General features: G+C 40.6%; 1 protein-coding gene across 4 annotated transcripts in view; it reads left to right on the top strand.

The window, feature by feature from the left end:
• Dcun1d1 (defective in cullin neddylation 1 domain containing 1) overlaps positions 1-16,660 on the top strand; it is a 31,110-nt gene extending 14,450 nt beyond the window's left edge. For all 4 annotated transcript variants that reach the window (XM_038347128.2, XM_038347129.2, XM_038347130.2 and 1 more), the window contains exons 4-7: positions 2,440-2,570; positions 12,192-12,274; positions 12,493-12,589; positions 13,909-16,660. In XM_038347128.2, the coding sequence (XP_038203056.1) occupies positions 2,440-2,570; positions 12,192-12,274; positions 12,493-12,589; positions 13,909-13,988 (391 nt within the window). In that variant the 3' untranslated portion in view covers positions 13,989-16,660. The remainder of the gene's footprint in view (positions 1-2,439; positions 2,571-12,191; positions 12,275-12,492; positions 12,590-13,908) is intronic.
• The last annotated feature ends 396 nt before the right edge of the window (positions 16,661-17,056 follow it).

Raw genomic sequence — 17,056 nt, 5'->3', positions numbered from 1 at the left:
ACAGGTAAATTGAAAAGTCACAGGTCAAGATTTTGCTGGCAGTGCCTGATGGGACTATAGAAATAGTCTGAAAGCTGGGCATGGTGGGCAGCCCAGGAATCACCAGACCTCGAGAGGCAGATGCAAGAGAATCAGGAGTTCAGGTTGTCCTCAGCCACATAGTAGCTCAAGGCCAGCTTGGGCTGCACTGTGAGATCCTGTCTCTAAAATATAACAAAACAAAGAAGCTCGTATTAACCAAGCATGGCTTCATCTCAGTAACTGCTTTGCCTACTTCTTCTGCGAGGGAAGTGTTTACTGACTCATAACAGGTGATAAAACCAGGTGATATTTAGTCAGGATTAAAATCAGGACTCCACTTACTGAGTCAGAGGGGCACTGGAAAACTGGGCCCTGTGTGGATACTGCCTCACCAGTAATTTGACCCCAGAAAGTGTAAAAGAAAACCCTAGGGTGTAAAGAGGTGGGAATAGCTCTTAGCACCCCTGGGGCTGCATGAAGTGAACCAGCCAGGCTGGAATTCAGCCCCTAGGGGAGAGGCAGGGCTGCAGGGGCAGGGTGCCTGCTTAAAAGCTGAACCCATGCAGATAGAACTGTTGGAGGCCAGGGGGTGGGAGATGTCAGAGCTGTCGCCACGGTGTACACGGCTGGGACATTTCCCACACTAAAACCATTTCCCTCTACTGACAGCAACCTGGGTAAAAATTTCCCTTCCTCCCCTGGCTTTAAATTTAGCTCTGTCAGTTGACCCTGGCATTGGGTGGACTGGCAAGAAAAAAAAATGCCCAATGGTTTGTGGCTGGCCACTACAAAGCAGGGCAGAGGAGGGGGCATAATACAAAGAGGCAATAAATTAATAATGTGCCGGAACTCTGTATTTTAGCTGAACCAACCCAGCTCAAGCCTGCTGGACTTCTCTATGACAATGTCACTAAAACTTACAGAAAAGCAGTATCACTGTTTATGGAGAATACAATATAAAATGTGACCTTTAATATAAAATAGGAAGTGCTATAGAGAATATAGAAGGAAGCTAAAAAGCAGAAATGTTTAGAGGAGAGAGTGGGTTGATTTGTTTGCAGAATCTTTAAGAAATGGGACATTTCCATTCTAAGGCCATCGTTATGAGGAAACTAATGTAGTGCATAGACCTTTTTAGCTCTTTGACAATTTTGTAAACAGAGAAAACACCCAGTCCTGCTTTAAATGATTCGGTTGAAGGCAGTACAGGCTTTAACTAAGATTTATGAAAAGCAGGTTTTCAAGAAGTGCGCTTCCTTAGCAAGAGACCTTGTTCTAGTCGTTTGGAAGCTAAACCCGTGACTAGCCGCGGGGCCGGCTGTGGTCACCAGAGTGAGAGCGGGGGCTGTGGGACTGATTGTGCATGCTCTTTTTGTTGGTGGTGGTTTTGTTTTGTTTTTCGAGACAGGGTTTCTCTGTATAGCTTTGGAGCTTGTCCTAGAACTCACTTTGTAGACCAGACTGGCGTCGAACTCACAGCAGTCTGCCTGCCTCTGGCTCCCGAGTGCTGGGATTAAAGGCTTGTACCAGCACCACCTGACCAATTGTGTGCATTCTTATCTGGTCACTGAGGCAAAAGTGGAGTCTTTAAGTCAGTGTATTGAGTTTGGTGAATGAATATATATATATAAAAGGACCAGCCAGTTTCTTGGAGAAGTAGTAATTCTAACATTTCATCATCCATTGTCTTCATTAAGCTAATTCTAGACAAGAGTCACCTTTCATCTGTGACTTTTTTTGATGTTTTAGTGACTCAAAGTTGATTGTGTTCCCAAATTATTAGTTGAAAGTTTCCAGGAAAAAAAAATCTTAAGTTTTAAGTTGGGCGTCATTCTGAATAGAGTGGTAAGATTTTAAACAGCCCCACTGTCCTGCCTGAAGTATGACTGTCCCTTTGTCCAGCATACCTCTGTATGCTGCTTGTCTGGTAATCACTTAGTGGTTTTCTCAGTTACCGATTGCTATCCCAGTCCTGTGTTCAGGTGGCTGTATAGTCCGGCAGTGCAGGAACAGAGATGCCAACAATTAAGATGTGCAGAGAGGCTCTTCCTTCTACCTAGATAGAGAATACATGCATATGATTTTCATTACCACATAATTATTTCATTATTAGTTCCCATTAATGTTTCATTTATAAATTACACTTTGTATCATAGCTCTATATATGTGCAAGAAGAAGCCTCATATACTTGAGCATGGTGCTCACCAAGGTTTCAGGGATCAGTGAGGGACTTACATCCCCTGTGACTAAGGGAGACTGCATCCTTAATATATGTAAAAAGATGAAATCCCATATATCTGATTTTTTAAAAATAAGTTCTAGGAAACAAATGCAAGCCCTCATAGGAATAATTAACTTAAGTTTTTTTAATTTATAGTGAAAAGTTAACCATTTACAAACTTAATTTTATAATGTAGATGTGACAGCATAGAAAAACTAAAGGCCCAAATACCCAAGATGGAACAAGAATTGAAAGAACCAGGACGATTTAAGGATTTTTACCAGTTTACTTTTAATTTTGCAAAGAATCCAGGACAAAAAGGATTAGGTAAGAATATTTTAAAATTATATTTGGTGTTTCACATGTATTGATAGTAATCACTTTTGCCGCAGAAAGTCATGTGTTTTGAACATAACGTTATGAAAATACCAGTTATCGGAAAGCACGGAGCAGTAAACGTTAGTTAAGGGACACTGGGCGCAGTGCAGCGGAGGACCGCTTCGATGTCTCACGAGGATCACTGACTTATGAAAACACAAAAGACACAGGAAATAAGTAGCCCTTAGTATTCCACTGACACCTGTTCATGCATTCTTTTGCTCATATATGCTAAGGTCCGCCTTTAGAGCCTTGTAGGACCTGTGAAAGCACTGCCAAGACTGCTGAGTCATGGGTGCGGCTGCAATAGGGTGAAAAGAGGCCAGTCGTCTGTGCAGAGCACCCTCACCTACCTGCGCCACCCAGCTCGTGCGAAATGCAGTATCATCCGTTTGTTTGGGGGCTAGCTAGGGGATAGCAAAGTAAAAGGTGAAATAGAATCTACAAAGTTTGTCAAAAGCTTAGACAGCAGTAGATGATACGAAGTAAATGAAGATAGGGTTCCAAGAGGAGGAGGGAAACTAAAGCCAGAGTGGTGGACAGGACTTTCTGGGCTTTGTGAGCAAAGATTGGTTATCTCGCTAGAAAACAGAAGGTAGTGAGGAGTGGGGCTTCCAAACCATAGACAGGAGCCGAGACTGCGAGAGAAGGCACTGGAGACACAACAAGGCTAAACTAATACCACAGCCTCCTTTTGAAAATAAAACCAAAATGTTTAGGAGTATGAGAACCAGGAGTATGTGAACTCTTATTGTGCTAAGTCTTTGGCTTACACTGCTCCAGCAATGCTGAAAACTTTCTTCTTTCATTCAGTAAGTTCTGCTGGCTACCACATACACAGTTAGAGAATCTAGACTTCTTTGTTCTTAATTTGCAAATGAGGACACTTAGGCACAGAAAGTTAAAGAATAAGTGAGGTTGTGTTGTTTTGTGTATTTGTGCTCCTGAGGAGTGAACCAGAGCCTCACACATGCTAGACAAGAGCTTTACCTGCTGAGCGGCTCTGATCTCTTCTCAGTCTTCAGTTTGATGGGCTCACTAAGCTGCTCAGGCCTGAAATTCACTTTGCCCAGGCAGACCTTGAACTTTCAGCCCTCCTGCCTCAGACTCCCAAGTGGCTAGATTAGAAGAGTGCTCTTCCAAGCTCACGCCTGCTGTTGTGCATTGCTAGGGACTGAGCCCAGCCTCTGCTGTGGAGTGCTCCATCATCATGCTGGCCCCAGTCAAGAGTTCCTTTGCAGGAGGCTCTTGAGGCCTCTGGTCCTCGTCTTGCCTTGTACTTTAAATTGAACACCGAGGAACAGATCAATTGTGTGACTAGGAATTAGACCAAGGAAGCAGCTGAAAGCTGGAGAGGACGGGGTGAATGTACGTGTAATGGAGAATTAGCCGAGAGATGAAACAGGACTGAGCTGATTAAAGATGTCCAAAATATTTGTAAAATGAAATTCTAATGAACTGATTGTTCGGTATAAGCTGGATTACTCTTTTCTTTAGGTGCATTTGAAATGAACACATAATTATGTAATTAGTGGGGTACAGTGTGATGTCAGTGTACTTCTGCAGCACAGAATTATCAGATTGGATGGATTTCATTATACAGAAGTCCTCCTGCTCAGGATGAGAAAGAAAAAAGCTATAATGTGTACAATTAGACAGCCAGTTAGCTAGGCATTTTTTTTTCTAGTTTTCTCATCCCTTCTCTCAAGTAAAGATTTGGTAAAGCTTTTCAGTTTGAATATTAATTTGTGGTATTTAGAAATGTAACAACATTTTGATAAGATAACATAGTTTTGTGGATGTCAAATTGATTTAAAGGAATCAGTTTCTAATTTATATTCATGCCCCTTAAAGGATATATATGTATGTATGTATATCTAAAATTTTGAGTAAATGATATAGTTGGATATGAAAATGAAAATCAACATTTTCTGGTTATTTGGTACAGTAATATGCTTATAAATTAGAATTTTTAGATTAGAAAAAACAAAGTTACGTGAAAAAAGATTTTGAAAAATAGTTATTTTCTATTATGCTTAAAAATACATTGTTCAATGGTTATAGAGTTTGTTTTATAAAGTGAGAATTCAAGAGATTGCTTAATAATGAGTACGTCACACATTTTACTTCTAAAGGTAGAGGCAAATCCTGTGTTGTGTATATGCAACCACAATAAAGTTATTAAGAAACCCTCCAGACTGCAGCCTTTGCAGGGAAATGAACCCTAGCGTAGAATGTGGAGTTTGTTAACAGTAGGTACCTGTGTGCATTTATCAGTTGTTGTGATAAATTATCAGTAGGGACTGAAGAAGGAACTCCGTAGGAGGGAGAAGGGCGAGGAAGGGCAGGGCTTTCCACCTCTTGCACTGGTGTTAGGTGACAGGAAATGTGTCACTGAGAGCTTAATTAAGAAGGAGAATTTTCCTGACAGCCTTTCTGAGGGCTCACAGAGTGAAGTGTGTGAGGGTGGGGGCACTGAGCTGTGCCGGCGCAGCCAGAGTGGGTCATCTTAGTTCTTTTTCTGCTTCTTGCCTTCCCTCTCTCCCTCTCTCCATCGTGCTCCAGCCACCTGCAGGTTTGGATTAGTCTGTATATCTTAAAGTTGAAAGGGAGTATTTGTGAGCTTGCATGAAGTCTGATCTACCTAAAGTACCAGCCCTGCTTAGGAGCACACTTTAATTTTCCCTTTGTGTCTGTGGAAACAAGGCGAGATGTGGTGTGCTGCTTTAGGACGTTGCCGTGCCTGCCCCAGAACGCATTTACTGTTTATTACATAGTTCTTTCTTATTGTTAAGCTCTTTGCCCTCATCTGTCCTCCTGTAGCCATTTAAAGACTAGCACCACTCACTCAGCGCTTGTCCTTTCCAGGGCGGCGGTCCAGCTTGTTTAACTGTCCTTCATCTGAGGTGCTTGTTAGCCTGATGCACTCCACCAGGTCCTTGGTGTCTTTCAAAATTGAGCATTAAAATCTGGATGCATTGTGGGAGACTGTGATTCCAATCATTTGGTCAGAGATTATATGCCTTCTGTAACAACCCTGTCATCATAAGGACCATATAGGTTCATTGTTAGAATAAAGTCTCTGGCCAGTAATGTGGCTGAGTGGGAAGAGGCACTGAGGTGCAGAGGACAGTTGGCATTGGATCCTGACATTCCACAAGGTGGCAGGAGAGAACTACTTTCAAGGTTCTCACAACTTCAGACTCTAATTTTTTTAAATGTTTTTAAGTCAGTCAATAATAATACTGACTCATATATTATTTGTCAGGCACTATTATAAAGGCTCTGTGTATATTAACTCAGTGCTTAACCACACCTCAGGCAAGGTCAGCATCGTTGATTCCACTGTTCTATTCCATGCCCGCTGCCTTCTGGATCCTAAGGATCCTCAGGCTTGATGGCAGGCTCCACCTCAGCAGCTTCCAGTTGGAACTTTTTTTATTACTACATGCTGGGGAGAATGAGAAGGAAAGAAGAACTTTGGCTTATTGCGAGTGGGAGTGCAAATCGTAGAACTCTTGTGAGTTCAGGCCGGAGGTTTCTCAGAAACTTACTAGTACTTGCAGCATGCGAACAGCTGTCCCACTCCTGAGCATGGACTCAGAGGAGGGCTTGTGTCCTGCATTGGAGCTGATGCACATCTGCGGGTCTTGCTGCTCCCATTCAGACCACATGTGAGACAAAAAGAGGTAAAGAGACTGGGGTAGCAGAAGTCATGAGAGGGAACTAGGGTGCTAAGAAGATGGGAGAGAGAAGAGGAAAAGAAAATCTGCCCAAATACATTTTGTTTGAAAATGCCATGATAGCTACTGCATTGTATGCCAGTTTAACAAATAAAAGGTGTGTATGTTTAAATGGTTATATTGTTTTGCGTTATTTCCTTACTCAATATGAATTGATTTCTTCTAATTGTGCTTCAAAGTCTATTGTGTTAGATATTACAACAATTATCATTGAAGAGTGTATATTCTCATCATTTTATTGATCTCCCTTCTCCTTTTTCATGTTCCTTATTTGTTTATCTGCTCTTTTATCACAGTGTTTCTTTCCTGTGTCCTCCTATGTTTTTCTTTTCAGTGCATAGAACTTGTTCAGGGATTTTCTGTAATACTGGCTTAGCCTTCATAAGTTGTATTAGTTTGTTTATCATATAAAGTTCCTTTTCCATTAATCATGCTAGATAATTTTGCATACTATAATAATCTTAGTTGGCAGTTACTTTCAGAGCATAGAATAATTTGTCTATATTCTCTTTGAATTTAGGTAGTTTATTTGTATCTTCTAGCTTCATTAAATGTTCTTATAATTATTCCTTTAAAACTGTTGGAGTTTGTTCTGATTCAGCCCTATAGGAATCCACTAGAATAAACATGGAAGTGCAGTTGTTTCCGTGGTAGGTTTGCTTAATTTTCTTTGGATATCCAGATGTTGCCCTAGAAGATAGATGGGTCATATGGTAGATCATTTTGTTCATTTTTTTTTCACAGAATATTTGTCTTAAGCTGGCTTCAAACTCTTTGGTATTAGAAATGAGTGCCACCATGCCCGGCTTCTAGTTTAATCTTCTGAGGAGCTTTGTTGTGTTTCTGTAATGGCTGAAGTAATTTATAGTCCCATAGTTCCCCCTTTCTCCACATCTTTTTCAATATTTGTTAATTTCTTACTTTTTTAAATGAGTACGAGAATGTGGGGGGAAAGAAGAACTTTAATTCATTGCAGGTAAGAGTACAAAGTTGTAGAGTTATTGTCAGTTCAGTCTGGAGGTTTCTCAAAAATATAAAAGTTCTGCATATGACCCAGCTGTTCTAGAAGAACACAGTCTTGTAGCTGACTTCCTGGTCATCTTGCTTTTGTAATCTTTCCACAGAGTTCCTCGAGACTTAGGTATAGGTGTTAGGTTGTAGATGTATCATTTGGGGCACCTCACACCAGTTGCTGTCTACATTTTGACCAGTTGTGACTGAAATGGTCTCTGTGTCAGATACAAAAAGAAGCTTCTTTGATTAATTTTGATTAATTGTGTGTGTGTGTGTGTGTGTGTGTGTGTGTAAGCTACAATTAGCTCTGGGTAGAAGGGTAAGTATTTAGAATGCAGTTAGGAATCAAACAGATTTATGAAAGCGGTAGGTGGGTTCTGCTCTAAGATCCATGACCTCACAGCGGCAGATGGTTGGCTAAGCTGACAGTACTGGGCATGATTTCCTAATGTTAAGTGAGCCTGAAGTCCTTAAGATTGTTGTTAGTTACTCTCAAGCTGTAAGTGACACGATTGCACCTGTAGGGCCATTGTGATTCATCACAGCTACCTTAGAGGATTGATTGCTTCCTCCCTATACAGTCTGCATATGACCTCAGGGAGAAGGCTTTCAGATCAAATCTCACGAGGCTTTTTACCAAGTATTGTTGTAGAGGCAATAGGACTTACCTTTAACATCTTGGAGGCAACCACAGTCAGTTGTTTGGGGGTCTTGTATTCCCCTGACTAGCACCTCCGAAGGAGGTTTCTCAACCTGGCCTGGTGCTGCTCTCTTTGTTTTGTTTTCAGTCTTTGACTCTTGGAGATAGGCATTAGCACCCCAAGTAGCACAGCGCCACTTAAACTGTCTCTGGACATGTGCACACAGACCTATATACAGTATATGTAATTTTAAGTGCATACAAAACAGTTTAATTTCCTGTGTCTATTTCAAATGTGTTCAGTTTCCTTCTCCGTTCTTCTACCTCCCCATTCCCATTTTTCACGTTTCCACTTCATATAACCTGTAATCAGCCCTTCCCTTTCTAATGCTTCTTTCTCACCCATGGTCCGCCTTTCCTTTCCTGGTTTATGCAGTTACTCCAAATTGTATACTTACAACTGAAGATATGGAACTAGGAACTACAGATTTGAGAGAGGACATGTGATGTTTGCCTGTTTTCTGGGTCTGGGTTACTTCACTCAATCTAAAATTTTAGTTCCATCCATTTACTTGCAAATTTTATGATTTAATTTTTCTTTACAGCTTTTCATAGTGTATATGTACCGCATTTTTATTATCCATTCATCAGTTTCCATTCCTAGCTGTTGTGCACAGAACAACTCTGAGCATAGCTGAGCAAGTGTCCCTGGAGGACATCTGCACCAGCTTTGTGTTTGCATGGTTTCCTTACTGGCTGAGCTTTTCTTTACTTCCTTCCCACAAGTTGGAAGCTTAACTGGGTAGGGTCTTACCCTGAGGTTACCACTCCCTTTCTTTAGTCCACTTAGGATCAGGATTTTCTTTAAACTTTCTCCTTGAAGACCACAGGACTTAGTTCTGTTACATTTCTTTGTGCTCCTTTTCTCCACAAACTGTATATTTTATATTTTTCTTTGCTCAACTTGCTCCTTTCATTATAGATCTGCATAAAAGTAATCACTGGTAGCCATAGGACAGAGTCAATATTAGGCTGCCTTGATATCTCCTCTGCCAAAGCCGTTTAATCCAAAACTCTTCAATTTAGCCTTAGGCAGACTTTTGGAACAAGGGCAAAAAGCAGCCACATTCTTCACCAAGATATCATGAGAGCGATCTCTAGGCTACTTACTAATGTTCTTCCCTGAACCAGTAATCTACATTGCTCTCAGCACTCGGTCTTCCCTGCTCCTATTATTATAGTGCACTAAGCCCCACTTAAAGTGTTCAACTGCTTTCTTAATCCAAAGTCTACATTCTGCCAACAAGAAGCATGGTCACACCTGTCACAACAGTACCCCACTCCTAGTCCTCACTTCTGTCTTAGTCATTTGCTATCACTCTAGTTTCTGGCATGAATGTGGGAGAGAAGAGCTTTAAATGAGGTGGATTAAAGTCTCATGCAATTTATTGGGGCATCAGACAGTTTATTTTCTGGGGTTGTTCTGAGGGTTAAACAAGGTCAAATGAGTAAAGTTCACTTGACTTCACAAGGGCAAGGTCACATAGGCTTAGCTGTATACAGTTGTGAGGACAACCTGTGCTGGGAAACATTCTGGATGCTAATGATAGATGATGGGTAATCTAAAGTAACCCATTTACTACACCTGGGAGAGGGGCACAAAAGTACATCCCAAGAGCAACTGTGTTATAGAGAAACAGAGGTTAAAAGACTTTTTTCTTTCTTCCTTAGAGCTCTCAGAATTCTCTTTATACAGCTTCATTTATGAACTCTAGTCCGACACTTAGTGTTCTATTGCTGTGAAGAGACACCATGACCATGACAACTCTTATAAAAGAAAACATTTAATTGGGGCTGGCTTACAGTTTGAGAGGTTCAGTCCACATGGCAGGAACCACGGAGCTGTGCAGGCAGACATGGTGCTGGAGCGGTAGCTGAGAGTGCTAGCTACATCTGGATCAGCAGGCAACAGGAAGAGAGAGAAACACTGGGCCTGGCTTGAGCATTTGAAACCTCAAAGCCCATCCCCAGGGACACACTTCCACCAACAAGGCCACACCTCCTAATCCTAGTCAAGCAACACCACTTTCCAGTGCCCAGGCATCCAAATAAATAGCATGGGAGCCATTCCTATTCAAACCACCACAGGCCCTTTGGGCATATGCTGAGCAGTAGGTCATATGGTAGACTTATTTTTAGGTTTTCCCAAGTATTGCTAGCACTTGTTATATAGATTGTTTTCCTAGTCTTAGCTGTTCTGACTGCAGTAAGTCAAAATTTTAAAGTTGTTTTAATTTGTATTTCTCTAATTGCTAAGGGACCTTGTCTTAGTTGCTTTTCTACTGCCGCAGTGTGACACTAGGACAGAGGCAACTTGAAGAATAAAGATTTAATTTGTCGTGCGGTTGAGAGGGTGAGTCCATGGCCCTCGTAGTGAAGGGCATGGCAGCAGCAGGCGGGGCACTGGAGCAGTAGCTAAGTGCTCACATCTGGTCCTCAGGAACAGAGCGGATGGAGAGCTAACTGGGAATGGCATGGGGTGGTTACCTGAAGTGACACACCTCCTAATACTCAAACTTTCCCACCAACTGGGGACCAAATATTCAAATATATGAGTCCATGGCAGCCATTTGCATTCATACCACTACAGATCCTTCCAGGTGTCTAGTGTTTGTTTTTAATTGATTTCCTGCAAATTATCTGTGGGTTTTTTTTAATTAAATCACTGCCTGGCCTATTAGCTCTAGCTTCTTATTGGCTAGCTCTTACATCTTAATTTAACCCATTTCCGTTAATCTGTGTATCGCCACGTGCTGTGGCTTACGGGGTAAAGTTGTGTTTGGTGTCTGTCTCTGGTGGGGCTACATGACTTTGCATCATCATTTGTGTTTTTTGTCAGAGAATAAGCATTGGATTTTTTTTGTTGTTGTTATTTTTAAAAGTCTGAGCAGCATTCATCCATCTTGGTCTTTCCTAGTCTTCTGGGCTCCCTTAGGTTGTCTCCTGGTTTCCAATTCACAGCTTGAAAAGATTCTAGGGTTCCTGCATATGATTGCCTGGGGTATGTCAGTCTCTCTTGAAAGCTAGGCAGCTTCAACTGCTTGAGTTCTTGAGGAGATCCAACTTGTCCTTTGTATCATAGAACAGGTCTAGAATTTAGCACAGTGGATGCTGATAGGGTTACTTCTTTAGCTTTCTCTGACTCATGTTTAACTAAAGAATTTTTTAATGTCCTTGGCAAATTAAAAAATCTTAGATTATTACTATTATTATTACTTAATTTTTAAATTATTTTATTTTTTTCTTGGTGCTGGGGAATGGACCCTGTGGTGCACATGCATTTTATAAGATTGATGCACTGAGCAAAAGAGCAACAAACTTGTGCTTAAAAAATGACACAAGGGCTGGAGAGATGGCTCAGAGGTTAAGAGCACTGATTGCTCTTCCAAAGGTCCTGAGTTCAATTCCCAGCAACCACATGGTAGCTCACAACCATCTGTATTGAGATCTGGTGCTCTCTTCTGGCCTGCAGGCAGAACACTGAGAATATTGTATACATAATAAATAAATAAATCTTAAACAAAGGAACAAACACAAAAAACCCACACTATTTTCCAGACTTCTTGTAATTCAGACAAGCTAGACGTCAAGTGTTGAAGTTTAAGATTTTTAGAATTGGGAATTGAGCAATCCTTTGTATTTCAACCAGTTGATATGCATCTGGGATTCTTAACTGTGGCAAGTTTGCCCTCATGAATATCTTTGGCTATATGGGGAATATATTAGTGTCCAATGATAAAGGCTTGGGTACTACTAAGTGGCCCATATTGCATACACAGCCCCTATAGCAAATAATTATTTGTCTCAGAGTGTTGGAAGGGTCTGTGCTGAGCCTTGGGACTCCACACATTAGTACTTGGCAGTGGAAAAGCACATGACTACATCCACTTTCAGCGCCCACACCCTGCGAAGGTAAGTTGCGTTATTCTTACCCCAGAGGCTCTGGGAGCTCACTGGAAAGGAAGCAGGTTACAAATGTGGATTTGGGTCTTTAAGAAAAGTTTAACCTATAATACTCAGAATGCAATTGGCTTTCTTTGTTTCAGTCGCTGTTCTTTTGCAGGGATATATATCCAAAGCATTAAAGTTCATAACTTATTTTTAATATTACAGATCTAGAAATGGCCATTGCTTACTGGAACTTAGTGCTTAATGGAAGATTTAAATTCTTAGACTTATGGAATAAATTTTTGTTGGTAAGTTAACATTTTCTGCAGTTTCTGTTTTCTCTTAAGTATACTGTACTTAAATATTAATTTATTTCAAGGCATCATTAATTTCAGAGCATTTCATGGACACAGAGTGAGAAATTTGACTACCAAAATTTTATTATGCAAATGTAGCAACAGCTGAACCAACTTTCCCCACCTGTTTGGAAGGTTTAAAGGCTCTTTGTTTTTTGCTGTTTTAATAGGAGCATCATAAACGATCAATACCAAAAGACACGTGGAACCTCCTGCTAGACTTCAGCTCCATGATCGCGGACGACATGTCCAACTACGATGAAGAAGGTAGCGGGTGTCTGCCTCGCCGAGCGCCCGTGCACGCGTCCACGGAGAGGGTCTTCCCTCTGACTTGTTCATTGTCTCTGTGTGTGTGTGCTTGTATGTGTGTATGTGTGTGTGCGTGTGTGCTAGAGACTGAACCTACGCTTTAATTGCTAAACACCTGCTGTAACACAGACATAGACCCAAGTTTTCCTCTTTGCCAGGTGCCATGAAGGAGGCCTGGGTGAAGCTATAACTCAGTTGCAGAATGTTAGTGGAGTCTAGGTCCTCTCCATAACACTGCACAATCCCAGGAGCAAAATCTTTTTTTAAAAAAATATTTATTTATTCTGTATACAATATTCTGTCTGTGTTTACACCTGCAGGCCAGAAGAGGGCACCAGACCTCATTACAGATGGCTGTGAGCCACCATGTGGTTGCTGGGAATTGAACTCAGGACCTTTGGAAGAGCAGGCAATGCTCTTAACAGCTGAGCCATCTCTCCAGCCCCCCAGGAGCAAAATCTTACCAGTATTTGTTCTCTAGAAAGACACAGGAAATGTTCACCCGTATCTTACATGCTCAGTGTGCTGTAAGAGTTATATTTTCTTAATGTACTGTAAGAGTTTATTCTCTTAATGTGTTTTATACTTCTTTGAATCCAGTGGGGTTGGTTTTGTTTTTGTTAGTCTTGTCAATAAACTCATGAAGTGTGCTGGATTTGTATAATCTGAAATGACTTCAACTGCCTGGTGGTGTTAGTTGCATCCATTAAACGCTCTTCTCCATTTCTCCCTCTGTGGACAGCGTGCCCCTCCCCCAGCAGCATCTCCAGTTTATTCTTCACGCTTACCTCGTCCCTCATGAGAACCAACTGTTAAGTTTTTGAGATTGTTGAATGTAAGATGTTCTTTGGAAAATCTCCCATGTACTTTACCTCCTGGGACCATTTGACTTATTCAGCCACAGTCTCTCTCCTGCCCATTCTCACTGTCATCCCTTCACTAGGACGTGAGAAGTGCTCGGGAGGGCACTGTAGGACTCGGTGCCACACCATTGGGTAGGCTGCCCGACTTAACAAAGCCTTCTGAAAAACCACACTTATTACTGATTTAATGCCCAGAAGAGTTGTTTTCATTGATCAAGCTATAACCCCATTGTAGAATAATAGACAACATAGAGATGGAGTCTTTTAAAGATCGATTAGTGGGAGGAAATAAGAGTAACAATTTTAATTTATATGAGGAAGCTATTAAAAAACCAGGATCTATTGAAATATTAGCTTTTATTCTGTCTTTCTCTATTCCCTTTCCTCCCATATTTTTTTTCTTTTCTTTTTCAGGAGCATGGCCTGTTCTTATTGATGACTTTGTGGAATTTGCGCGCCCTCAAATTGCTGGGACAAAAAGTACAACAGTGTAGCACTAAGGAACCTTCTAGAATGTACATAGTCTGTACAATAAATACAACGGGAACTACACAGTCAATTTCTGCTGGCTGGACCGAACTGAAGATCAATCCTCACAGTTCAGACTGAGGGTTGAGACCAACTTTAAGGATACATCTTGGACCATATCGTACTCACTCTTCTCCTGGTGGTTTGGGCTTGTCTTCTAGTCTGGGCCACTTTAAACATTTATAATTCCAACATTGTGGATTTCATCTTATACCTGTGGACCATCTTAGTTTGTCTTCCCATAAGTCATAGAAGCTTGATGGTGATTATTTTGAGGTTTCCATTCTTGCATAAAGCACAATGCTGTCTTCATCAGAAAACAGTTTGGCATAAGAATTAAACATAATAATGAACACCACAAACAATTTATAAAAACTTCTTAAGTAGATGCTTTGGGCTAGTTGCAAAGACTATGCTGGTAGCCCTTCCAATGAGAGGGATTTATCTGAGTGTACTGGATCTGGAATGGTGTTTGCTTTGAGGGAATTTAATTTTCCTGGCAAACTACATGTACTGTTGATGTGAGTGGAATAGTTGATGAAAGAAATGTCAAAATAACCCACATATGACAAATTTAGGATAACTTGGTGACTACCTGAAATATGTCTTGTGTTTCAGACTCTCACAAAGGTTCTACAGAACAGTCTGTGGTTGTCCTACCCATGTTTGTACGCAGTGGTCCTGCAGGGAAGTTTATTTAAAAAATATTGTACTGGGATATAATGTTAGATTCCACTCTTGTCTGCATCACACGGCACAGAATTGGATTTCATTATGCTTTGAAATGCTTCTATGCCTTTCGAATAAGTTAAACTATTTTGTTTGTTTTGAATGTTTTGGATTGCTATATAATACAATGTTCTAAATTTAGGCATGAGGGTTTAGTTTTTGTTTTTTTTTTTAATTTTTTTGTCATCGCACTATGGAACACAATGCAATTCACTTAATTTATAAGAAGATAGTAGGATTTACATTTTCGAAGTGGTTGTGATGAGCCGTGAAGTTCAATATTTACCATATCGGCACTGCTCTTTCAGGTGATACTCCAGCCTTTACGACCTCTTGTGTTGAAGTGGCTGTACTGCTAAATCACTGTGGTTGCCAAATCTTTACTCTGAGAGCAGAGGTTTTCAAAGGAGCGAGTGCTGGTGCAGAATACCAATGGCTTCTGTTCCAGAAATTATTTGAACTTTTGACTGTTTCCATCTCACTTGCATTTGCTGTTTCCACACAGCAGATTGTATTTTATTTTTTTCTTGACAGGACCTATGACTTGCTCTCCTGATGAACATGCCTGTTTCTCTGGTAACATACTGACATGTGAAAAGGGCATACTTTAACTATTTCTAGGAGGAAGTTAAAATGACCAACTTAGATGTTGGACGACTGGCCTTTGATAGGGACAGTTTGCTCCACGTGTCCAGCTCCTCTCCAGGGCGCAGAGGATGTGCTTCGGAAGAGCAGACCATTTCATGCAGATATGGAAATGATTAAGCTGCTTTTAGTTACATGATTTGGAAACTGCATAGAAAAATTACCTTATAGATATATCATTATTCCAATCATAACTTTAATTTAGGAATATATTTCAAATACCAAAAGAAGGCTTAGAGTCAATTTTTATTCACGTTACAAGAATCTGATTATTAAAAGAAAAAAGAATCTTACTGTTTTCAGTATTTCTTGATTTCAATTTTGTAAATATAAAGAACTTCAATTATGAAAAAAAATTAAAGATATATATGTGTACACACATATATATCTTTAAAATAAAGATATATATATGTATACACATACACACACATATATATCTTTAAAAGTTTTGCAGGCATATATTGCTTATTCCCTACATGGACCGTTTTGAGTTCTGCCACTGTCTTCAGATTGATTGAGTCATGTGTGGTTTGTTTTCCCACGAAAGCCCGCTGGCTTCCCTCCTCACCTCAGACTTTTCTCATGAGAATCGTGATGTTCATTTGTGGCCTAATGCTTTGAGTTTGACAGATTTTATTTTTGAATGCAAGACTTTTCAACTTTGTCATCAGTTTGGTACTAAACATTTACAATTACTGTGTAATTATAAACAAAAATATATAAAGCTTTAATATAATTATGTAGCAAAAGAAGTCAAGGTTGTTCACCATGATGGCATCTTAGCATTAAACAAAACTATCACTAGGGCTCAAAAGAAAAACTGATTTAATGTGTTTATTCCGAGGATAAATGTCTGCTTATAGGGAATGTTTTGTACTAAAAATGCTTACACTGTTGGGGGAGGGGCATCAGCAAGTTTGGAGAGAAACAGCCCACACGCACACAGCCATTGCAGCTTCATGGGCGCCAGTCTTTGTTGGCGTCGGTGCGCCATGCTGATTCCTTTTTTTTTTTTCCAGACAGACCCATAGGGAGAGTTTACTTTTTGCCAAATGTCAGAACAGGTACACATTTTTAAATGTAATGCTTTTTAAATAGTAAAATGTATAAAATGAGAAGTACCCACATATAAAATACTTGAGATCAAGGTTATCTTCAGTGAATATCATCTGCGTATCTCTGTAAGTTCAAGTGTGTCTTTTACGATCCCTGTCATATTACCAACAGAGGCAATAAAAGCTTCAGTGAAATTGCCATGACTAAATCTTCTCACATATTATTTCAGTGTTTTAGTTTTTCACACAGCTAGACTAGACTTGAAGACTTTCCAGGAGGAGTAACTACTCATGGAAGAGCACTGGATGGCACCTTCGGGGAAGAGAGGACAGTGTCTACTGTGTCTGTTTACAGCTCTGCCCAGCTGCCGTCTAAGTGAAGTTACTTATTTTTCTTTGATGAGGAGTCTGACTCATTTTGTGCTCTCCCTGCTCAGCTGTTTAAATGTGTCCTGCTAGGCTGTTGGTTGACGTGCAAACAGGAGCAAGTTGATCTTACAGAGCTGGGAGACGCATGCGCGCTCACCGAGTGACCCTGTGTAAAACTGAGCCAGCTCTTAGCGAGACCTTGTGTGGCTCTGGATGTTTCACTGCGTATTTATTAG

Source organism: Arvicola amphibius, chromosome 11 (assembly GCF_903992535.2).
Source record: "Arvicola amphibius chromosome 11, mArvAmp1.2, whole genome shotgun sequence".
Taxonomy (NCBI): Eukaryota; Metazoa; Chordata; class Mammalia; order Rodentia; family Cricetidae; genus Arvicola; species Arvicola amphibius.
Note: the sequence above shows the minus strand (reverse complement) of the source record. Positions and strands in the feature narration are given on the sequence as shown.